The 24,409-nt window shown below is 42.5% G+C and overlaps 1 protein-coding gene across 5 annotated transcripts; it reads left to right on the top strand.

Annotated features, from left to right (window-relative positions):
* Positions 1-7,392: 7,392 nt before the first annotated feature.
* Positions 7,393-23,332, top strand: cldn19 (claudin 19). 5 transcript variants are annotated; one of them, XM_037102462.1, is made up of 6 exons: positions 7,393-7,603; positions 7,784-8,702; positions 15,332-15,496; positions 15,811-15,895; positions 17,061-17,207; positions 21,822-23,332. In XM_037102462.1, exons 2-6 carry the CDS (start codon positions 8,480-8,482, stop codon positions 21,856-21,858), a joined length of 657 nt encoding a protein of 218 aa, XP_036958357.1. In that variant the 5' UTR covers positions 7,393-7,603; positions 7,784-8,479; the 3' UTR covers positions 21,859-23,332. The 5 variants fall into 5 exon arrangements, with proteins under 5 accessions (XP_036958357.1, XP_036958356.1, XP_036958355.1 ...); XM_037102461.1 differs by having other exon boundaries at positions 7,399-7,603; positions 7,938-8,702; positions 22,353-23,332; XM_037102460.1 differs by having other exon boundaries at positions 7,399-7,603; positions 7,827-8,702; positions 22,353-23,332.
* Positions 23,333-24,409: the final 1,077 nt, after the last annotated feature.

Here is a 24,409-nt window from a genome sequence, read left to right as displayed (position 1 = left end):
TCGCATACAGTACACACACACACACACACACACACACACACGCACACACACACACACACACACACGCACGCACGCACACACACACACACACACACACACACACTTCGACCACAGACATACACCAAGACCCCAGCACTGACGTTAACTTCTCACAGATATTGACTGAAGGTCATCTGTACTCCCATTCTCACTGTGTTGATGGTGTGCTGGCATCAGTACTTAAGACTGGACAGACTTTTCACTTCTGATGTTGAGTTTACATTTGAAATGTGAGCTCTGAGAAAGACACCACATCATTCACTGATTCCCCACATCCCTGTTAAAGATAAAGAATTAAGACAAATGTGTAGCAATGTAATGCAAATGCATACATTGTTTTTTTAATCATTAGAAAACTATGAAGCAGTGCGATATCTCAAAAACTGAAAGGTTGTTTTTATAATGTACACCAATGTCACACCAACTGTTATGCTGTCTTGTAATAAAAACATACAAAGTCTATAAGTCATTCTAGCAACTCTGGCTGCCCAATTGTGCTTTGAGGTAAATGCTAAATTAAGAATGGATGATACTTACTGTGTTCATCATCTTAATTTAAGGAAGTCAAGCATGGCATTAATGTAGGAACTAAACACAAAATGAAAAGGAGGCTGATGGGTTTTTGCAGGGTTTTGGTCAAAAACTAGGTATCGGACTGTCTGTATAAAAGTTAATGGCAGTGAAGAAATGATAGAAGAAACTTCAAAAACAAGTCCCGAATTGCAATAAATCACAAATATAGCAAAATATTCTATTGATCACAAATAAACGGTAAGCCATTGAGGCTGCTATACTGTAGATGGGATTGACACTTTGAGGAAGGTGGGCAGTTATACAGACAACACTCTCAACTGTTCAACAAAGCAATCAGGCGAATTAGCTCTGCCAAATATACTGTATGTTGCAGTTTATCTAGCTAATCCATTTACATTACATTACATTTACAGCGATTTTTTCCTTTTTTTTTTTTTTTTTTAGTTTAATGCAAGTAAAATTGGCATACAGATCCTTGAAACCAGCACCCAGATCAATCAAACTTTATATCCCCAGGTGGGCCTACTCCATGGTGAGAGGAAGCGGTACTCGTACAGAGGAACTCGGAGGCCCCACTCCAGACCAGAAAGGCCTTTTTTTCTGTGGACCCCGTTAAAAGCATTCAAGTCATTTTCCAGAGCCCTGGGTTAACCTTAGGCTACAATAAAGCTCCTTCCGGCTTCAGCTAAATGCACACCCATAAGAGGAGCCCTCCCCACTACCACTAGCGCTGCAGCACCAGTTCCTGCTCTCCTTCTGTTCCCCTTCTTTCTTCCTTCTCCTTTCCCCTCCATGTCCCTGATTTTCTTAGAGGATCAGATCAGCACAGTGCTTTCAGGACTTCAGGGAACCGGATGGAGCCTGGACCTGCAGGTGCAAGAGATTTGGTTCCAGCAACTGTATGGTACAAAGGGAGGCAAGTAATAAGGTGCCAAAAGGTGGAGGGCAGGAAGGGAATGATGGAAGAAGACAAAGACGAGGCTGGATAATTTGTGCCCTTATTGTGGATAAAGAGGCGGTGACAGAGGGGAGACGGAGGATAAATACAGAGATATAACAAAGTTTTGTTTTTAATTGAATGGTTTAATCATCTAATCGTCTTCTGAATTTTACCCAATCTCTCTGAATGTTTAGTCCAAAATTAGGGGAGAAGCCGACATGCAAGCAATCTGCATAATGCAATCATCTTTATGATCCGCGGGATATACTGTTTATCATTAAATGTGTGATTAGCATTTTGTATTTGTGAAGAGGAAAAATCTGAGCGCAGGGTCCATGCACTAGCTTTCGTCCACATGTCCATATGACTTTCATCAGAAAATTCACTACATGGCTCCCTGTGGGCAAACTCTATCTGTGACTGTGAGATGCTGTTGAACTCTCCCAAAAAAGTTCATAAGTAAAACTTTTAGAGGGGCCAGATTTGAAAATAGTAAAGTGCGAAGGGGTTGTGAGAGTATTGAACAAGAGGTACCTGTTTGATGAGGAGCTGCAGGTGATGCCCACCAACTTCTCAGTGACCTCACTCCCCTTCTGTCATTACTCTTATCAGATTCCCCGATATGACTGACTTTAAATCCGATCTATTGCCAAATAGACACTTTTGAATTTGGCAACAAATCCTCCACCATGGCCTTGTCTGTCAGCTCTCCTAACTCTCTCCACGTTAAAAAGTAAATGCGACTCTTGTTAGTCTTGTTGTCCAGCAGACTGACCATGAACACTTCTGTCAGTGCGGCTGATGTGTTATTATAACCTTACTAGCTGTGGCAGCAGCAGCAGCATCTGAGTGCAGACAGGCTGGGTGATGAAGCAGTGGCAGGGCAGCCCGGCCTGGCATCAGTGGACAGCCAAACTGTATATTCTACCTAATGCAAAATATTGCCAGGGAGCACAAACTAATAAATAAAAAAAAACTCACATAAATTCACATAAATTCAAAAAGTCTACCTAACAAATTCTCACACAAAAGATTTCTGAGTTCAGTCAAAGGTTTCAATAAGTTATTTAAGTAAGTTTATTTAGTAAGGAAAACAATATTTGCACTGTTAAAAACTAAACATATTAAAACGTATACAAATTGCTGTTTGCATTATTGTTTTAATATGTCTATATGAGAAATGAAAAGCCATAGCTATTCCTCTACGCCATTACTACATTTACCTATCATTTAACTGGAATGGGATGCTTCCTTGAATTAAGCCTACATCTAAAATGGATTGGTGGAATACTTATATGTTTGCACAGCCTGCTGGTTTCCTAACAACAGTAGCCTAACTTACAAACAATATGACAGCACATCAGACATTTTGTAACCTTTAGCACAAACATTAATTTGAATTACAAACACAAAGTGACATGCCTAGTTCAACATGTACAAATGTAACAAAAAAAGGAAAAAAAGTCATTATTGCTTAAGAATGTGATTTCAATTCTGCTGGGGTCAACTGGTGGCCTACAACTGAACACGGGAAAAGCAGTATGGAGGAAGAGAGGAAAAAGGTCATTAAGGACAAAAGAAGAAATGGGGAACAAAGGGAGGAGGAAGAGGAGGGAAAGTCTGCTCGGGCTAATTAGAGAGATAATAGGGGGCCAGAGCATGCAGAGGTAACTTGAAGGGGTGGACGTGACGAGAAGAGTGGTAGATGGAGGAGGAGGAGGAGGAGGAGGAGGGGATGATGGGGCGAGAGGGAGGAGAGTGGTGGGAACTACACCTAGGCCTTCCCCACATATAAGGGGGATGTTGGGTAATGGAGGGTGGCTCTCTCTGCAGACTTAAAATCACTAGAGCAAGCAAGCAACATGTGCCATGGACCTCAGATCAGCCTCTGCAAGAATAAATACATTTTCTCAGGAAAACAGACAGTCATCTATGTGCCACACGGCTACTCGTGCAGTCACGCAGGCAGAGCGTATAATCAGCTCGGGTCCCTCAACGTCGATTCTAGTTACAGTATGTCTATGGTGGTGGAAACCCCTGGGAGGTCCTGTGTCGTTGGGAACTCTCGCCTCTTGTTAGCCACTACATGGCTACGGTCTTTGATCAGCTCAGCTGACTCTTAAGCTCAGCTTAGTGCGGCAGGGGTCTGGAAAATCTGGGGAGAGGGAGAGAGGTAAGAGGTGGGGAGAGACGATGGAGAGAGGGAGTAACTGATGGCACCCATTGAATCCTGTGTGTCCCCATGGTAAGTTGGAGGGAAGGAGGAAGAGGAAGAAAAGATGGACAGACAGGAAGGTGATGGGGGGGGTAAGCAGTTTGGAGGGTAAATGGGTGGAGAGGATGGAAAAGACGGTTCTCCTTCCACGCTCCCCAGGCAGTCACACGCTTCATGGCTACATGACCGGAAGGCAATGACCCAACAACTGAACTGAAGCCAGGCATAAAAAAATGGTCAACCAAAGTGAGTTTAGGAAACAGTGGGATGAAAAGAATTCGTGGAAAGCAGCGCCGCTGTATGTCATTAGACTGTGGGACACTCGTGGAAAAGTGCTCCCATTAAGCTCTCACAGTAGCCTCAAGATTTGAGTATCCAAGATGACATAATCAAAGCAATTAAGACATCAGTCAGCGACAATAACCTCGCCAAACATTCATCTCTCAAACTGTTTTTCTCAACGTTGTTTTTTTTTTTTTTGTGTGTGTGTGTCTCAGCACTTAATGCTACTCACTACTTCGGGGAAAAGACGCCCCTGTTCAGCTCCATAATGAGCAGATCCAACAGTCTCTTCAGGGCCACTTCAGCCAGGCCAGAGGAGCTGTTCTCAGGGGCACAGACATACATTATTCATTTCTGTGCTGACTTAGCATTCATTCATACGCCACCTTCTCATGTGGGCTCTCTGGGTGAACATTAACAGGGAAAGGCTTGACGTACAGTAATTACAGTTTACTGGAGCACACTACAAATTCTCTGGGAACACCGCTAACTTGTGTACAAGCTCACATCCCAAGTAATATCAATTATATCGTATCTTCCAGATGTATCACTGCATACAAATTCCCTTCATGTGACATCAAAGTGAAGCTGCTTCACTGGATAATACGTTTCTTCAAATAGACTAATCCACAACCTGCCTGTTTTGTTATGTAATTCTCCTCCGATGCTGTTTACATGTCCACATGTGTCTCAGGATAACCCTGACAACACGGGCTAATCTGAAAGGCCCCTAACGCCTTAATTGTCCATGGGTATGAGACTTTGCTAACCACATTTGCTGGTTTCCTGTTTGGAGAGAGTCATATCAAAGAGATAAGATCTGAGGGGAGAGACGTGCTGTATTCACAGTGGTAACGACACGGCGGCTCTCAGACCGACAGCACAAGGGTCTTGGGGTAAAGACAGATGAGAACAGGAAGTCTTCTTATCAACGTTATCCGTAATTGCGTCTCCTTTTACAAACTCATTTACAGCAGGTTTTAAACCAGGGAACTGAAAGCGAAAGCTGGCTCACATTTCTCAGTGCTAGCTTTTGATTTCAGCTCAAAAAAGGTATTTAGAGCCTTGGTTCAACCGAGTCACAAAAATGAAAGAGACGTTGAAATGATATTTATACCACTCGAGGTATATTATCCTATAACCCTAACCTTCACAAAAATGTTTTGGTTGCCGTACAAGAAACATAGCATAACTAAACCCTTCTCTCTAAACTTAAGGAAAATGTTCTGACATCCAAGAAGTTCATGTAATGTGTTACTCAAAAAGTCAATACAACCTGCTCCAAACCATTCACAGCAACAATTTTCTTCATTGTTCATGCATTAAGGCTACTATGTTAATGTATATTTTTCCAAAATGTTGTTGCACAATTACCTGCCTGTGTTGCTCACCACCAAGTGAGCTAATGTAGTTGCAAAAATCTGTGAATATCTTATATTTGCTGAATCCGCACTGAGTACGGGTGTGTTCGTATATTATCACATATGTGCTGGAGCACACTCTAACTTGGCCACTTGTAAATATTAAGCGCTGTTGGAATTGCGCCACACACTTGGAGCCACAGAGTGCATTCTGCACACTCTGTCTGAGGAGACTGAGTAGCAGAGCATCAAGAGGAGCCGGTGTTTCAAGAAACAGCTGAAACGGCAGTCCTAGATAGGTGAATTCAGTATACAAGCAGAGCAGTTATCTGCTGTCTGCATAACACTGGCTAATTGCTATTGATAATTGATAATATGCATTGGCATCCTCCTCATTCTTGACAAGTTGTTGCAGAGGAGGTGCTTCATTCAGTACAAAGGAAAGGTTTCCTTTTAATCCATGTTCTTACAGTTGCACCGCAGCATGGCTTCTTTAAACACGCCATGCTCTCATGTTAAATGGTCTTGCATTTAGTATAAAGCACCAGATTTTCTCTATGAATGCACCCCTTATCTGCTCTTAAACTTCTTCGAGGAGAGTGGTCTGACCAAAAAATTGTATGGTCTTCTTTTGAAACCTAAAACCTCTCGCGTTGGCAGCAAAAGTCTGGACTGTCTCTGAGAAGCAGCGCCGGGAGTGTCATGACATAAAGCACTATGATGCACAGGAGGCAGCGGCTCACTTCCCATCTCATCAGTCGTCAACGTTGATTTCTGTAATCCTACAGCATGATCACCCTCTTGCATAGTTTAGCCAGGCAGTCCAGTTGCCTTTATTTCACCACCAGTTATCCATAAAGGTGGCAGATCAGAAAACAAGACTCATTTGTCAATATGAGTTTTAGAAGGCAATGAAAGAAATATTTTTGCCATTTAGATATGAGGACTGTCGAGCTCTTCTCTTCGACTTGTTCGCCTTACAGTTGCTCGACCAATGGCAATGTGCTGTTATGATTCAAAAGCTGTCTCGCAAAGCCTCGCTGAAGCCCCCCCACCCGTTCACCCATACAGGACCCGGGCACTTGTTTTGCCTCTCTTTCATCTCTTCTCGCCTCTTGGGCTCAGCTGACCTCTGTGCTCTGACCACAACTTACCCCGTAACGTCAAGCCCCTCATTAGACGCCACAAACCTGAATACATCAATGGTTACGATCACACATACATACACTGTGAATATTCCAACCTATAAGAGTAGTGTAGATGAGAAAGGCTTGGAGGATAAAAAAAACCCCAAAAAACACACATGGCTGGTTGGAACTATGAGTCGACGTCCATGTATGGCTCTTTCTTTCCATATGTGTGTGAATTTGTGTGTGTACGTGAGTGTAGTGAACTGGTGGTGCGGGATAAGTAAGGTCACATGCATGTTCACATGTTCTAGTGTTTTTTTTTTTTTTTTTTTATTATTAATGGTAGATGAAGTTCAAAGCCGAATAGGAAAGGTACGAAAAGATACAAAAGGTCAAACAGGACATACAAAGAGAAAAATGCGAAGGGGGAAGAAAATGACGCTCGTTCACGCAGAACGCCTGCACCACCAACGGCCCACTTTTCCGTACGTCTTTGTTCGCACTTCTACTATTTAATAGCAGGTGAGTCACATTTTTTACATCCAAACTCTGTTGAAAACAACCTTGAGCGTATTGGTCAAGAACATGGTTGTTGTGTAGACAGGCTGTGAGTGTGAGCAGGGTGGGGGGGTGAGACATGTCTCTTAGAGATGTGAGAAAACGGCCGTGTCTCTGGGAACGGGTGTGTGGACAGTCTAATTGGCGGAATAGAATTACTGAGTTAGTTAGCAAATTGCAAGTAATTGAATGAGTGAGGCGGACGGGGCGCGCAACTGTGGGAAAACAGGTCTCGGCGCTCTCCAAAGGCACAAAAGGCTGGAGTGTGTCTGCATTTACAGCTCGTAAGGATGTACAGTCGGGTGAACTCTCACTCCGCCGCTCTCTTTCTCTCTCTTCATTTGTCGGGGTTGCCATGGTGATGGGGAAGGCTTTCCTCAGCGGCCCATAATTTCCAGAGAGCCTGTCTGGATTTGACATGTCCTTTTCAGCCGGGCATTGTTTAGATGCTGATTTACGCGTGTTTGTTGCACTTTACCACCACCTCCTCCACACCTCCAGCAGGGGCGGCCAACTTTTAAAGGATTAATGCATCCGACCCCAGGTAAAACAGCATGTTGAGATTGTGTTGCATAGTCCGACTGAATGATTAAGGTACAGAATCAAAGTCCACAATTTGATTGGAGCAATTTTGCAAGAAATGCTTGACTTTTTGTCATCAGTGACTTTACCTTTTGCTTCTGAGCTACATGTTTAGCTTTTTCTTCCCCTCTGTTTGGAACAGTGATTATTTTCCCAACCAGCGCGTCTCTCTTCCCTCCCAGTAGGCGTTCCTACTACATAGAGGAGTCCAATCACAGGCCAGCCCTTCACCCCATCCCTCTGTGGTCAGCCTGTTAAGGACTTTTGTGTTCAGCTTTTTTTTTTTCTTTTCACAGTTTTTTTTTTTCTGCTACCCCTCATTGAGCCACTTGAGCCTGGAGCAGATGGAAAGATTGTAGTAGGGGGGAAAGTAAGCAAGCAGGCAGAGAGAGTGGAGACTGGAAGAAGCCATGCAGAGACTGAGGCAGCCCAGCGACAATGCTTGATGAACTGAACCACTGACCTCTACAAAGTCTTTCTTCAGCTTTAACTGAGCCCCAGAGAGACCAAGGAATCAGACAGGAAAGACATCAACTCATCGTCCCAGCTGACGGGCAGAATCAGGCCCAGGACGTGGAGAGCAAGGAGCAGAAAGAGTTAGAGACGAGGAAGGGAGTTCTACAGATGAGAGCTAACGCAGAGGGACAGAGGGAGATGCTCAGAGGGATCAGATAGTGAGAACAAAAGTGAAGCGAGTAACAGGATTGTTACAGGTGCGTACGCGAAGACTCCTCAAAGAAAGGGCGACACACCGGAGTCACCCGAGCAAGTGTTACAAGTGAAACAGGGAGTGAAAGAGCGAGAGCAGCCAGACGTACAGGGACAGAGCTAGATAAGGATGGCCAACTCAGGTCTCCAGTTGTTGGGTTATTTCCTGGCGTTGGGCGGTTGGATCGGCATCATCTCGACCACCGCCTTGCCGCAGTGGAAGCAGTCGTCATACGCCGGCGACGCTATCATCACGGCCGTTGGTCTGTACGAGGGGCTGTGGATGAGCTGCGCCTCGCAGAGTACGGGACAGGTGCAGTGCAAGATCTTTGACTCCATGCTCTCGCTGGACAGTGAGTACAACGTTTGAATTTGGTTCAGCAAAACCTGACTAACTTGTAGTGGCTTTCACCAGCTGATCTTTCCGTGACTGTGAACTAATGACATTCTGCCAACTATTTGGTAAAGCTTCTTTCTGTGAGACAAACTGTGAGTTTTCAATTATTACATGATGTTGTCAAGAAAATAAGAAAGCAATCTTTTTGGGTTGAAATGTTCGTTGGGCATTGTGTAGCTGATGGAATCATATTAGGGCGAGGCAGTATGGCCATAAACTAACATTGTGATCTTTTTGGGGCAATTTCGCGATGTGCAACATACATCTAGATATTTTGAAATCTCCTCATAGCCCTTCATAAATGCTGGGACTGGACAAGAAAATCAAATGTCACAATTGTTGTATTTAACCAAGTAGCTCGATGTCGATATTGTAACATTATTGTTGGGATGGACACTGGTTTCACAAAATACTCACACAATGACTTTTCTGATCAACAATAATCAGTATCAGATATAATGACTAGTATCAGAACAACTAGAGTGCTCTGGTAAGATGAGAAAACTACATCACTTGACTGTGATGCAGGCTTTAAAACCATTAAAAGACAACACTGATGCCATATTACAACACAGTCATATCCAAAATGCGATGTGACATGTGGTCTCATTCCAGTTTTAGTGACACTCAACAGTCTCAGATGATGGAGAAGCACAGCTGACATACAAATGAGGCAATAATCTCCTTGTACAACATCACAAAGAACGACTGCTCCCACTCTTTTATCCTTCTATCCTTCTCACATTGCACTCTTATGCAGCTGCTCTATAAGAAAAGTTCTTCTTCTTTTTTTTTGCTGTTTTGTGTGATTTTTCTTTGGAGAGGATGACAAAAGCACCATCCACTGAAAACAATTTGCCTTCAGTTTGTCTTCCTGAGCCACCCCAAGACACATCTCTGCTGCTGTATCACAGCGCTTTTCATAGCCGGCCCCTTCATTTGGCCACACGTATTAATCAGCAGCATAAAAACACGGGGAGAACCAGTCCCCGAGCGCCTTTGCTATCTGGGACGCATTAAATCCAGCAGCTGTAAATCTCCCTTAAAATGCTCGAAGCTTTAATGTAGTTCAATCAAAACGCGGCAAACACCATGAAACACAATGTGTGAGGAGTGGGAGGGGGTCAGGAATGTGGGGTTCAGACATAAATTAGCTCAGAATATGAGCCCCCTGTCATCTTCAATCTGTAAGCAGGACCTAGTGACTCATAATTAATGGCACACAGATTATAAGAATCCATCCATTTACTGTCTGCTTAAATCAGCCCATTAGAGATTCTAATGAAAGACTACAGGGGGTGGGCTCGGGCAGAAATCATTTTAACAAAACAATTGAACACTTTTTTCTCTCCCGCATTAAGTCCGTTCTGTTTTTCTCTGTGGTTTGGGACCGGTTGTGCGTACGGGTCCTGTTGTGGCACACTCGCCTTAAAGTAACAAATGAGGCACTTTGTAAAAACATTTTGGTGTCGAGTCATTATATCAAAACATTTTTCTGTGTGGCTGCTGCCTGAGCTGATCTCCCATCGCTTTTGGTTCATTGCGGCAGTAAGAACAGCGTATTGTCCTTGCGGATGAATAGGGGCTGTTAGGAGAAGAAAAGGGCAGTGTTGAGCCAAACACCAGAGATATTCCCAGAATGCGCTCTGTCTTCCCCACACGCTCACATTGTTCCATTTGTCCATTAACACACCCAGTTGTGCACAGAGTCGGATTGGAGACGAATGCTGGAGAAAACCCTTCCGAAGAGTCAACTCCGCGTAGCCCTGAGTGAACGCGGAACTGAGACGTCGTGGCCGAGCATTCTTGATCAATCACAGGTTCATTCAGGTGTCTCCCCAGACAGATTATGAAATGGAGCAGATCAGCATCCAATCATGTGTCCGGGGTCACGGAGCCACTGAGTCTTGATTAAACACCCCTCAGGCGTTGGTTTGGTGCAGTCGTAACGCTGATTTGGGTTCTAAAGAAACTCACCTCCCTGGCTACATGCGCAGCAGGAGCAGCATGTGACGGTGGGTGTAATTGTTCACCAGACTGTGCTGCGCTCTACTGATGCAGTCAAGCAGCTGTAGTGGAGACTGTTCAGATCTGTTGCAGGTTTACTTTGCTCAAAAAGGAAACGGCGGCCAGGATAATACGTGGCTGAGAGGACGCGCCGCCGTTGTCAGAAGAGTGTGAACGGTGGTGCTGAAAGGACAGCTCTTCAGAATAGTAACATCAAATCGACCTGCCTCTGTCAATCTGTTCTGTCACATTACATCATTACCTCGGATTCATCTGACAAAACATTTGGACACCACGACAGTAATATTGTGTTTAAACCACGATGGCAAAGTTCCAAAATGGCAAAGTGTGGCCAGAGCTGAGGCCTGCTCAGCTTTGGTTTGTAGCACCGAGCCGCAAGTGTCAGTATCAGTCCATCGAACATGACATGTGGCCTGTTGCTTTGTCAGAGGTAGTCTGGACAGTTCAAACTCCTCATCGTCAATTAAAAACTAATTCATATAAATGATATTTTAGATCAGCTGCCCTCTTGTCTGAATCTCTTTCCCAGTGGACAAGCAACTATCCAAAACACATATCAGCTGCCACGACTTTATCAAGGAATAAAGCTGGTGTTATAATATATATTTTCTTATGTTCGATAAAGTCCATTTACAAGACCAAATCCATCAGTGTGTTTATGCCTCAAGATACTCTCTGACTTCCCTACCCGTCCGTGGCTCAGCCCTAATCCCTCGTCCTTCTAAAGTTAATCTGTAAAAATCACAAATATTGAATACTTAGATACTAGATTATTAAAGTGAACCCAGTAATAACTTAAACCCTCTGGGCACCGTTGCTTTTATCAAATTTTGCCCAAACAGGAGTAAATAGCACATTTATTAGGGACTACATTCATCCATGAATTAATACACATTTGGTGTGCTTGAGGGTATTTTGTGCAGCATGATGGCGTGCGCGTCAAACTAAACATTGCTTGTGTTCATGGTTATGAGGGAACATGTAGCTCACTGATGTTTTTAAAAAAAAAAAAAGTTTTATAGTTTTTGAAAAACAACAGAGCTCTGTGGCACAGGTGTAGAATACTGTATATCAGCCACACGCCATACTTGTTGCACATGTTCATGGGATTTGTTGACAGTAGAAAAAATTATAGAATATCACTAATCTTATCCTTTAAGACTGGAAAAGTGCCAGTGACTATGAAAAATAATCCCATCTAAAAGAGTGAATCAGGAGGCGTGATGTGTCTGTACCTACATACGAAGCTAATCAAGTGTTACTGTAACATTTCATGTCCGTCTTAATTGTTAGCTTTAAGAGTTACGGGACCCATTGGGGAGAATTTGGGGCACCACCCTGTTTGCTGGAAAGTGAATTAAGGGAAAATTGTGTTGTAATACAATCAAGAACATGAGTGTGCTTTGAGTTTAATGTAAAAGACATTTGGAAAAAGAGCTGGAGTCGTCCAAAACGAGTCCAGTTTTGTAGTTGGGTGAGTGGGCGAGCAGATATAATGTACGACAGAGTCACAAGTGACCTCACAATAGGACCTTACAGTGCCTGCAAACACACTAGCAAGCACACACACTCATTGAAAGCTTGAGGCTGGCACTGCCAACCTTGGCACTAGAAAGAGAGGGCCTGGTGGGTGAGCCGCCTCCCTCTGTCCATCCTTCTAGCCTCTCTTTGACCCCGAAGGCCCCCGACCACCCTTCTGGTTTGTCACTGACTGAAACTGGTCAGAGCGGTGTCATTTAGCATGGGCCTGAACCCCCGCACACCCTCAGAAGAAAAGAGGAATGCCCGGAGTGGATGAAAGAAAAGGAATATCAAACCTCTCTCTGTTGACGACTATTCAGATACTCCATCAAAAGGAGCTCTGGAGACATAAATCAGACTTCAAAGATCGTTCCATCCTCTTCCCCTCCACGTCAGTCCCTTCAGATCAGCTTCTGAGATGCTTCGCTGCTGCACCATGAATGGTGTGTGTATTTCTGTCACAATGACAAATGATGACTTTGGGTGCCTGCTCAAGCTGTTGCTCAACAGCTCTTTTTGAAGTAATGTTCTTTTTACTAACATCTGGTCCCGTTCCACTCTGCTCCAGTTTAGCCTGCAACTGTATTCCTCTCCACACTGAAAATAAAATAAAATAAAAAATCTTAAAAAAACAAGTCAAATAATAATAATAATAATAAGGAAAAAAAAAACAAAACTCAAGGTCCAATTACGTATTCCCTTGAGCTTAAAAGGAGCAATTTGTTTAAAATGTTGAAAACCCCCCCACACATTGTCAACACAGTGAGAAGAAACTAAATTGTCGAGGTTAATGACATCAGTGTAATGTGTTGCAGAGATGTCTACTGAAGTCAGCATGCTAACCAGCTAGCCCCTGGCAGTTGTAGAAAGCAGTGAGTTTGCCACTTAGTCTGAAACTAAAACATTTTTTTGCAACTATTTTGATTACTAAACTGAAAATACAATGCACACCTTCCTGAATTCCAGTTTCTCTCTTTCACCGAACTGAGACTAGCTAAACTGCCTCGTCAACATATCGTAAAACACTGGACGCCTACAAAGTAAAGCTCACCAAGGCAGTCTTGTTCCACAGTCCTGGTCAGAACGAGTGTTAAATCGACTCTGTGCTGTCACCTGCCGTTAAACGGTCGGTCTCAGAGTCCCAGTTTGGTGCTCAGCTGTGACTGCTGGAGCACTGCTGCCCGCGGTGACTCCCCCCGCCATCCCAGGCTGGCCTACTGCTATGGGTAGCTGACATGGAAGCTAGATGTTACAGCCAAAGGTGACTGCAGCAAAGAGTAGCAACTCCAGAATAGTGAGCAGCAGTAAGTTGCCCCCTGTAGTTTTGGTGCTACCTTCAAATTCTGGCCACCTCCTACAAATGACACCTTGAAGGGTTAAAGCTCTGGGGGCTCTTTCAAAAGTGTACCTGTTGTCAGGCTACTTAATTTTATCCTATTTTAGTTCTATTTTGGATTTTAGAAACAGTAGTTTGACAAAAAAAATGACTTAAAGTGGCACCATCAATTACAATTGTATCAATTTACATGCGAGTGGATGGGAACGTGGCATGAAACATTAGAGCTTCCCCATTTCTGTAGGTTGCCTGTACTGTACAAATCTATGGATGATTTTAGTTGTTTCATGCTGCTGGAATGTGGATTTCGTTTTGAAGGACTCAGGTAGGAATCAGGTGGCTTAAAGCACGTTCTCGAGTACCTCGTCGGCTAACAGACATGGAACCTGCAAACACAAACCCAGTTCCACTTATATCTAGAGCTCTGAAGACTGCTGTTGAAAGCGACTTAGGATTATCCTTAAAATGATTCTAGTGGGGAGTGAAAGCTCACTCTTGATCTTGGAGGCAGTGGTTTAAATCAAGCTTTCTTTCTGGAGGTTTGAAGACCAAGAAATGCAGTTGGTAGCTCTGGATAAAAGCTTGATAAATGGACCTCGAGTACATTTTACTTTTCTATTCAAACTTGTTATATCCTTTTGTTTTTCTTCTGTGCAAGTCTCTTCAGCGATGTCATGTTTGTGGCTTTGATGTGATTTGCATCTTGTCTACTGAGATAAACACGGGCCTTCACTTTAAGTTTGTTGTTATTTGACGCTAACACCTGGGACTCTGCCTGTTAAACCTGTATGAAAAGCTCTGTTATGCTTACTTTAATTACCATCTTTATCATCTTCGTCAGATATCCGAACCAGGATATTGGACTTTGCATGTTTTCTGCTGCTGCTGGGATTTCGACAATCCCTCGCCAGTTGTAAATAAGACACCCTCCATCAGTTTTTTGACAGTGTCATTAAGCGCACGGCCTTGCTTTGGGTTAACGCGCTCATCAGCGGCAGTGTTTGAGGCAGCAATGTCTGAACGCTGTGGCGACAGCCCCGTGAAAACAATCTTGCTTTGTGACAAAGCCACACTAATCCCACTGTGCGAAACATGTAAAGCAGGCCCTCCTACAGCTGCTCTGTGTGAGAGAGAGAGTTGTGTGTTTCATCTGTGTCGATCCCACCTACAGTCGTTGTGTGTGTGCGGATATTGTGCATTCGTACATATGTGTGAGTGTAAATATGTGTAAATATGCTGTCCTCCCACTAAGTTATGTGTGTGCTGAGGCCTGTGTGGGCAGCGCATTAGATTTTTGAGAAGGCAAAACCACAGTGGAATGATCTAAAGACGATTTGGAGGATCATTTAAGGTCCCTGAGCTTGACCAAGATAGTCACCTCTTAAAATTAAAAAACTGGAATGACCCGGCTGGAAAGTAGGACAGTGGTCGACTCTGCCGAATGAACTTTTTAGCGTAAATGCATGTGGTCTCCCATCAATCCTGCATGGCGTGTGTAGCCTTCATTCCATTATAATTATCACTTTAATGTTCAGAAATGTTTGCTTTACTCCATGTGACGGTCCAAAAGACGATTAGTTTTCTCATCTCCTCACAAATTTCCTCCCTTTCCTTTTTACCCTCCCTTTCTTTCAAATCTTCTATTGTATCACTATCATTCTGTGCTCCCCTCCCTGCCTCCTTTTGTCTTCTTTATCTAGTCCACATCCAGACATGCCGGGCCCTCATGGTAGTGTCAGTACTGCTGGGCTTCATCGGCATCATCGTCAGTGTGGTGGGCATGAAGTGCACTAAGGTGGGAGATAACAACCCATCCACCAAAACCCGCATCGCTGTGACCGGAGGAGCTCTCTTCCTGCTCGCAGGTGTGATTTCCTTTATTTTTGCGACCCAAAATCGCTTGCAGTATCCATCTCAACCAGCGCATTTAGCAAGTATGAGTATCTGGCATTTTTTTCTAGCCTGAATGTCTCACTGGGGGTCTTCTGGGTAATTGGAGTCCCTGCTGTAAACAGGAAGTGGTCACTTTAGAAGCATTAGCCACTGACCTCAGATATAAACCACAAGCCCAGCCCAATTAACTAAACAAGGATCCCCCTATTCATTTGTATGTTGTTTTAGCTCTGGCAGGATTTAATGATACAGAGAACACTCTTACTAATCTCTTCCCCCTCCACAGGTCTATGTACATTGGTGTCTGTGTCCTGGTATGCCACTCAGGTGTCCTATCAGTTCTTCAACCCAAATACACCGCCCAACGCCAGGTATGTTAAAGAACTGAGAACTGAACTCATATATTTAACCGTACTTACTTTATTCAGCATGCATGTGGTATTTAAATTACAGCATGACACAGTCAATACTGTCATGCCGGCCTAACATTTCTTATGTGTCAGAAAAGAGCAAGCAAACACTATATCACATTTACTGGTTAAGCCGTATGACAAAACAATTCCTGGAATGCCCTTCATAAATGTTGTGAATGTATTTTATCTGAATAACCCAAAGTATGACCCATTAGACAAATAACAGATGAAAAAGTTCCGCCTCATGTGAATCAGTAATGAGACAAGTGTTGTGCAATATTGAAATAATATATTGTATGCATTATTGTAATACTGCCATCACTTTCTAATTTTGACTTATGAGGGTGGCTAGCCGCAGATTCACACTTCCTTAAACTTAAACATGGTTAGCTTAGCTACTGAAAGTTGCTAACTAAGGTTGATGTACACGTCCAGCTTTAGTTGCTTACAGTTCCTACTTATCAGTTTACAAGTACAGTATGCTGGATATAATTCTTTATCATTACTCACCGATGCTAACTTTAGCTGCTAACATGTCTATATGATGACTTATGAACTTGGTTTATGTTAGCTTTAACTGTTTGTGGTTACATTGGTGCTAGTAGCCTATTATTCTTGGTGGCACTTGAAACAGCAAAATGATAGGCCCCGCATAATATATATATATATATATTTTTCCAATTGAGCAGCTCTGAACAGCAAATGCGAGTAAAATATAAAGTTGTATTATTCATCTCATTGTTGCTACTCACTTTATGGTGAGATTAAAAGGTTATCTGATTTTGAAGATGCTCTAAAGGAAATGATTTAGGAGTATAGTCTAGAATTGCTCAGTTTGGAAAGTGTCATGAGATGACTTTCGTTGTAAATTGGCACTATACAAATAAAGACTGATTGATTGATTGATTGATTAATTTCGATCATCATTCCTTCTATTTTAGCCTACTGTCTTTGATATTTGTGGATATTTATTTGGGTACAAGTGCTTAGAATTTCAACATGTCCTGTTTTGTAGCTATTTATAATAACTTCTCTAAGGATGTGAAAACAGCAAGACAACAAAATAGACACACTGCAGAGGCCTGCCTCTTTACGACTTTTTCAAACCCTCTTTCTGTCACAGGTATGAGTTCGGCTCGGCTCTGTTTGTGGGCTGGGCGGCAGCCAGTCTGACGGTCCTGGGCGGCTCCTTGCTGTGCTGCTCCTGCTCTAAAGACGACATGCGAGGGCAGCAATATTATCGCCAATCACAGCCTTCCACAGCCAGGGAGTACGTGTAAAACCCACCCCCTTCCAGCAGCCACCCAAACAGAGAGCATCGGACACGCTTGGCATCACCTTCCGTTTTTTTTTTCCTTCCACAAATTATACCTGCTAGAACAAAACAGGACAAAAAGACTATCACGTGTACACATATGCAATCATTAGTACTCACACACTGGCATACATGTTCAGACAGGGGTACTCGTAAAGTACACATACAGTGTTAAACGCATTACCCACCAGTAGGATGCATTTTTGTGGCTTCAAAAGCTACAAACCTTAACTAATTATTGGTGTGCAGGCAACCTACATATTTCTTGTCAGTCATCCAGCTAACTTATTTAAGGATGAGCTTGTTATATGACCTCACATGTGCCTAATTATCATTGGTTAATACACATGAAAATAGTACAGCTGCTCCATTTCCATTTTTGGAAATCAAAATATTTGCATCTTGGTACAGAAAAACTACATTCAAGTACATTCAAGGCAAAATAGAAGGTGTATGACAGCAGGTAGAAGAGAGCCAGAGACAATGGACATGGAGTTACAGTAGAGACTGGTACCACAACACTTGTTAAACTTTAATGAGTATGTCCTATGCTTCCTGGTTGGAGCTGCATCTGTGGTTTGTCTCCATATTACTTTGTGTATTCACACTCCACTGGTGCAGTTATGTTGTGGTAAGGGACAGCCCCAAACCCCTTTTCATAAACTTACTGTGTGGCTCCTCTGCTGTTGCAGAACACAAGCTGGCTTGTACAATCTGGGCCTGGGCAAATAGGTCAGTGAGGCCAAGATCACAGAGGACACTGATTTCCCCTGCTCAGATTTAAAGCACAGCTACAGGTAAACAGAGAGCAACTCTTCCAGTTAATTTCAGAGTTTTGCAACCATCCAATTAGCAGTACCTTAACTGAAGCGAAAATAAGAATGCTGTTATTAAAGGTAAAAAGTAGCAAGATAAAATTTACAGCCTCACTGTGCTTACTGACGAGGTGGATGAGCCCATTTAAAAGTAAATAATTGAGAGAATGTTTTGATAAACTTTCCTCTCGTAGAGTCAGTGTTGCTCAGTGACTCAGCCACATACACTCAGCCTACATGCAGCACTGAATTCATGTTCAGAGATGATCCAGACTTGGTCCAGATCTAGTAGCCACAACATGGGCGCCCATGACATGGGCCTGGGTTCAGCCAACATTGTGACTATAGCTGGCCCAATTATGGCACAGAACCATGGCCTATTTCATGGGCACCCATGTTACCAGATCTGGACCTCTGAACCTTACTTCAATGCTTTATGTGGGATGAGTGTACTCTATGTGGCTGTGTTGCCCTTTAATGAACCAGACCAACTTTGCTACGCGGGTAAATCCCTTATTCATGTACTTTTCATCAGCCTAAAAGTAGTCATCATTATATATGAGTCCAAAAAAACATTTGAATCAGCCAATAAAATATCCACCAGCTGGTAGTTTTGGACTGTAAATTCACACCAGGTTGCTAAACCACCACCCAAAATATGACATGATCTCAGTAGCTACTGAGGGCAGCTTAACCATGTCCATGCCTGACAATAAAGGAGCAGATATGTTCATCGTCCTGTGTCACTGAGGCCTCTGGAGACCATTCTGTGACAGCTGAGGAACCTCATCTGTTTAAAAGAATCTAGTTCCTTACGTAGTCAGGTCTTGAGAGCTGCACATGAAGGCACAATCTGAACTGCACGAGTGGAGGTGAACTGTTAGTAAAGGGTGTCCGCTAAGTTTGTATGGAGTGTGAGTGCTGTTATTGATCATTTAATCATTTCTACCCACCACTAAAAGAAAGTGGGGGTTCTCATCAACACATATCACCATGATCCATTTACTAACACCATCATCCCAGATCCATACACTCCAGCATCTCTTGTATAACCAGACCAATGTCTAAGATCTAAGTTATCTTGTATACTTCTTACACAAGTATAATCATGATAAGCTATAAGACACTAGTGCAGTATTACACATTACCATAAGCTAGCATGAGGCTTAAAACAGAGTTGTAAATAATATAAACCACGTTCTGTATAACCTCACTGTGGTTAAAGTGACTACAGGTGTTTTGGGATCTCACTGACTAGTTCATGAGGTTGAATTACATAGATATTAGCCCCACATGAGAGACCTTAAAACTCAACAGTGTGTCTAAATGGGCTCCTGCCGTTCCCCCTCCCACATCACTTTGAATTTGTTTGAGTCTCTAAAAGAGCTGGGCCATCACTGCCCCACATGATGAAGCCATTAACTTTTCTTAGAATCGCTCCCAGTGCCCCCATTTCCTCATCATAAAGCCCCTCTTGTTGGTAGACACTTGTTTGTGGAGTGCTCTGTTATTCAGAGACTGGAGGGGTTGTAGGTCTGTAGGAAATTCCTTGTGCCCTTTAAATAAAGGGGGATGTCAGACGTCACTGGTCTGTCAGTAGCAGCTGTGCTTTGAATAGGGGTTTGCACAACAAGTCTGAAAAGACTACCCATGCTGTGTCCAAAAAAACAGAAAACACACATTTAAAGTTATCATTAAACATTTATGAAATACGCTTATTTGGTGTTGTTCCGAGAGCATCATAATGAATGTTGGGACCATCATTCCAACTTAACAAGTGCTTCTGGTGCATGCTGGCATGGCTGAATGGGTCAGGTGCAGGACTTTCCTTTGGCAGACCAGCTTTTATATCTTGTTTGGAACAAGTTGTAATGCTGTTCACTTATTATTTTTACACTAAGTTCAGTTCTTGTTTTCTGTTGCTGTTTGGTTAGGGTCAGGGAACAAAAACACTTGGTTAAGTTTAGGACAAGAAAATACTGAAGGAAAAAAAGGGTTTGGGTTAATACAGACTCTTTCACAACATTAACTGTGTGTTTCAAAGGATAACTTCTCCCATGTATGCATTTTTTTGGTCTTTTCCCTGGGTTACAAAGCTCTTACATCACTAAACCATCAGTTACAATGATAGCCATGGAGCAACATTGATAATGATGTTCCAAAAAAAACAAAACAAAAAAAAAACACCACACCAACACAGTGATATCAAATTGCTTGTTTAGTATATAGCATACAACCTGGAAGCATCAGGAAGCAGCTAGCCTGGCTCTGTCCAAGGAAAAAAAAATGTATGGCTTACTTGGTTCCGTTACCACAAAACATTCCAACGTCTTGTCAAAAATGTGAGTCAACTGATGAAAAGTGGTCACGTGATTGTCAGTCTTACCAGCTATCGTGCCACCACCATCCACTCTTCCTGATGTGCAAGTCGGCTCATCAGCATATAATCTTATCATGATATGAAACGTATTGTAGAAGTATGCTGATCTGATGTATATGAAATGAAAATCTCCTTAAATATTGACAGTTTGCAGAAAAGTGAAACGCAACACTCCCTAATACCTAAATGACTGAATAGGTCGATTGTCAGCGTCTCTCAAAACAACCTAACCATTGCAGCGTACCAGACTTAGACATTTGGACACTGTTTTGTTAGATTTAGGCAATAAAACTACTTGGTTAGGTTTAGGAAAACATTGTTATGGTTAAAATTTTACAGTGTTCTACTTCTGTAAGAAACATACCTACTTAAGCAACTTGTGTTTATTATGTACGTAAAGTCACTACACTATGTTCAAGAGCATAAAGAACTCAGCATTGACTTCTGGTTCACACCGAAGACAAACAGCAATCTGAATGAAAATCCTGCGCTTGTTAAACCCGACTGTCCCGTCTCGACCACCTCCCTATGCAGATGTTTCCCTCCTCATACTACTTCATCTCACTTTCTCCTTTGCTGCTTGGTAATTACTACAACCACTAGAGGTCGTCGCTTTACCACAAATCTAAATATCTGTTGCAATAAAAAGCTCTCAATTTTGGTCTGTGTGGTTGTTTTCCTGATGAGGACAATGCCAGCATTTTATTATTTTATCCCGCTGACTGGGTAAAGTGATCGATCATTTCTTTTTTTTTGTATCAGTCTAGCTGTTTAACTGATGCTTCCAGCCTGTAGGCTATACCATACTAAGCTAACCATCTGCTGACTGCACATTCATGTTTAATAGATAGATACACAAGTGGTACCTATTGTCTTATTGGCTTCTTCAGTATTGAGCTTTAGAGGTGCTGGCTGGTACATTTCGCTCAGTCTTTATATTTAGCATACAGACACAAGACAGTGCTATCAACCCTCTCATCAAACTCTCAACAACAACACCTAATGAGCATGTTTCCCGAGATGTTTCTTTACGAACAGTTGATAAACTAGCAGCTAACAGTATGGCAAAAGGAATCTGACTTCATGTGATGTTTTTCACCTCTACCAATCAGTCCATTATTACTAATATTTATTTGTAACATGTAATCTATTTTAACTGTATATAACTTGATGACTGATCTACCATTCTCCTTCTCATTGACTTTGCACTCTTTTTTGCCAGTGTCTTATAATCACCAAGCACCCTGTATTCTTTCTAACACTTCATATTTGTCGTGAGACTCGGGGGAGGTGGTGATGTGTCTCTTATTTCCCCTCCTGTCTGTCCTCTAATCCTGTTCTTCTCTGAATGTTTTCTTGTCTCCTCTAATTCAGGGCAGAGTTGTTGAGTGAAACTAGTTTCCCTGACTGATCAGCCCCTGCCTCTTTATCGAGGACTGTCCGACTGTCCAAGCACTGTCTTCCCCCTTTTTTTCCTGTTACCTCTTAGACCCTCAATTTGGACCTCTTGTAGTAGTATCCCCCTCCCCTCAATACTACATGTGCACCTTATCAGTTTGAATGGGAACCAAGACGCATTGACTTCTCCCATTCCTCACCCCCACCTTCTGAGCCTTTTCTGTAAATATGGACTCTTAAAGGATATGTGATGAAGGATACCTTCTCTTAAAGAAAGGAGGTGGCCTCCATTTCAGTCTCTCAGCTCACTACTACACCCCCTCTGTCCCATTATTGGCCAAGAGTTAACAATGAGTTGAAAGTCCTTGTGTTTCCGTTGCGCTGATTTATGATTTCAGTTATATCCTATGACCTCTGGGTTGTTGTAAGTGTATCTTTTGGGTTTATTTTGTTTGCTGTGACTGTACTTTGACTGAAACGTGTCTTTTTTTCCCTTTTGAATTGCAGACCAAATGTTAAAAGTACCCCACCAGAGAAAAGGGAGCAGTACTTGTAGTTTGGGAGAGTCTTCTGGCCAAACCATGGTTTAGATTCTGTCAACAGACAAAAACCCCTCTCATTGAGGAATTCAAAACAGACAAACAGATGCCATTAAAGAAAAAAAAAAAAGTAGAACAGCAACCTTTCACGCATATTGCCGCAACATGAATTAGATTCTTTGTGAAGTCAAAATGTAATGTTTTGGGGAGGTTTTATGAGGGGGATTGACAAAGATAATATCCTTGTCTTGTCTGTTTTGTTGACTTTGGGAGAGACAGTCATTCAGGGTATGTTTCTATAACATGTTAAAATGCCCGGGTGTATATACCACCTACCCTTTTTTTTTTTTTTTTTTTTTTTTTTACTACATATATAATGTTTTACTACAGTGCCTTATAACAAGTTTGTGCACATGTATGTTTTTGACTTCATGAATTCTATAGTCTCCCATCCCAGCTGAAGGATGTGTGTCAATAGCTCATCTGTCAGCAGTTCTGTATGTTTTTATGTTTATTATTGTTCTGTAAATGAATGTGAAGCTACTCTGCAGTACCACTTACGAAACAACAAAGACATACATATGATAGATCTTCAGCATAGTGCCTTATGCCAATGTCTGTAAGGAGCTGTGTGCCTGTTCCCAAGTAGCCTGGATTGAGGATATACCCAGTACATTTATTTTGTCTTGTTAAGTGCCAATATGATTCTGTTTGAATGACAGAGTCGTTGTATTATTGACTCTAAAGGATGTACTGTACTGTGTGCTGTCTTCTGTACTAAGGAATGCCAGTTTGCTGAGCGTTCAAATGCCCTTCTGATGCCTGCATTTATTTACCATGCCATTCCTCTCTCTAATATTTACCCCCTCCATGTTGTGTATCATCTCATTTACAGTATAGCCCTTTCTGTTTCTTTTAGAATAAAGTAAACAGAGACATAAAAATGGATTTGGCTTTGTGTCGGTGCTTTATTAGTCGATTCCTAACTTTTCATTCTCACCTGACTTTTCGCCCACTCCCCCCCACTCCTCAAATACTTCTCCTGCACCCTGTTGTTCAATAATTGCAGACATGGAATTCCACTTCTGCTCCACTGGACTGTGGCACATTCTCAGAGCTGGACTGGAAAGTTGACTCGCTCACCACTGCTACAAATGACAACAAGCCTTACATTTTCTTTGTTGAGTTTCAACTACAAAACAATTGTTAAATTGTGAGCTTACTGAAGGTTAGATGCTGTTTAGTGAGCAATTTTTTTTCACCCCATGAACCCGTAGCCAGAGGTATGTACTCTTTTAGCCCACACATTTGAATTCCTTGTCAAAAGCTGGTACCACCATATACCATAATGCAACTCAACTGCTGACAGCTCTGTTAATGATCAAAGTTTGTTTCTGGTCACAGGTAATGAAGCCTCATGTCGCTAGCCTCAAGCAGAATTGTGGGAATGGGCTACAGAGAAAGGATCAGCAAATATTGTATTTATCTGAATGTATCTCTCTGTATCTCACTGAATATAATAATGGAAAATCTGGATAGGGCGTCAGAGATGTGGCCCCGTTTGTTCCTTTAAGCATCTCAGTGGTACATGAAAAATTACCCCTATCTTCAGCATTGTGGGGCCCATGGAACATGCCCAGCAGAGACTTAAGCTAGCTGAGCTTGAATGGATATAAATGACTCTTCTAGCCCAAAATATGTTCTGCCATTTAACGGCCGCTTCTTACATGATGTCAGCTCATGGGACATAGCAAATTTGTGCCAATGTGCAAGGTGCTCCTCCTGGAAGCTTGTCTATATTCCGATCTGTACTTTCAGTGGACAGGGCTTGACCATAAAGTGCATGGCGCTTAAATAGAGAGTCAACAAGTGGACAAAAAGAGTCTTCATTCAGCTGTTTCAGTGCTGAAGCCTTGTTCCAACTCCAGCTGTTCTCTGTATCATTCTGTTCCAGATAACACGTTTTGAAATACCATCACCAGAATGCAACCATTTATGTTTACCTTGATTCCCCAATTTCTAAAA

The sequence above is a fragment of the Acanthopagrus latus genome, chromosome 6 (assembly GCF_904848185.1).
Source record: "Acanthopagrus latus isolate v.2019 chromosome 6, fAcaLat1.1, whole genome shotgun sequence".
Lineage (NCBI taxonomy): Eukaryota > Metazoa > Chordata > Actinopteri > Spariformes > Sparidae > Acanthopagrus > Acanthopagrus latus.
This window is presented reverse-complemented; position numbering and strand designations above follow the sequence as displayed.

Coding starts and splice junctions, on each gene's coding strand:
- cldn19 (XM_037102461.1), top strand. CDS start 8,480: ATGGCCAACTCAGGTCTCCAGTTGTTGGGTTATTTCCTGGCGTTGGGC. Junction 8,703..15,331: donor CTCCATGCTCTCGCTGGACA/GTGAGTACAACG, acceptor TTCTTTATCTAG/TCCACATCCAGACATGCCGG. Junction 15,497..15,810: donor AGCTCTCTTCCTGCTCGCAG/GTGTGATTTCCT, acceptor CCCCCTCCACAG/GTCTATGTACATTGGTGTCT.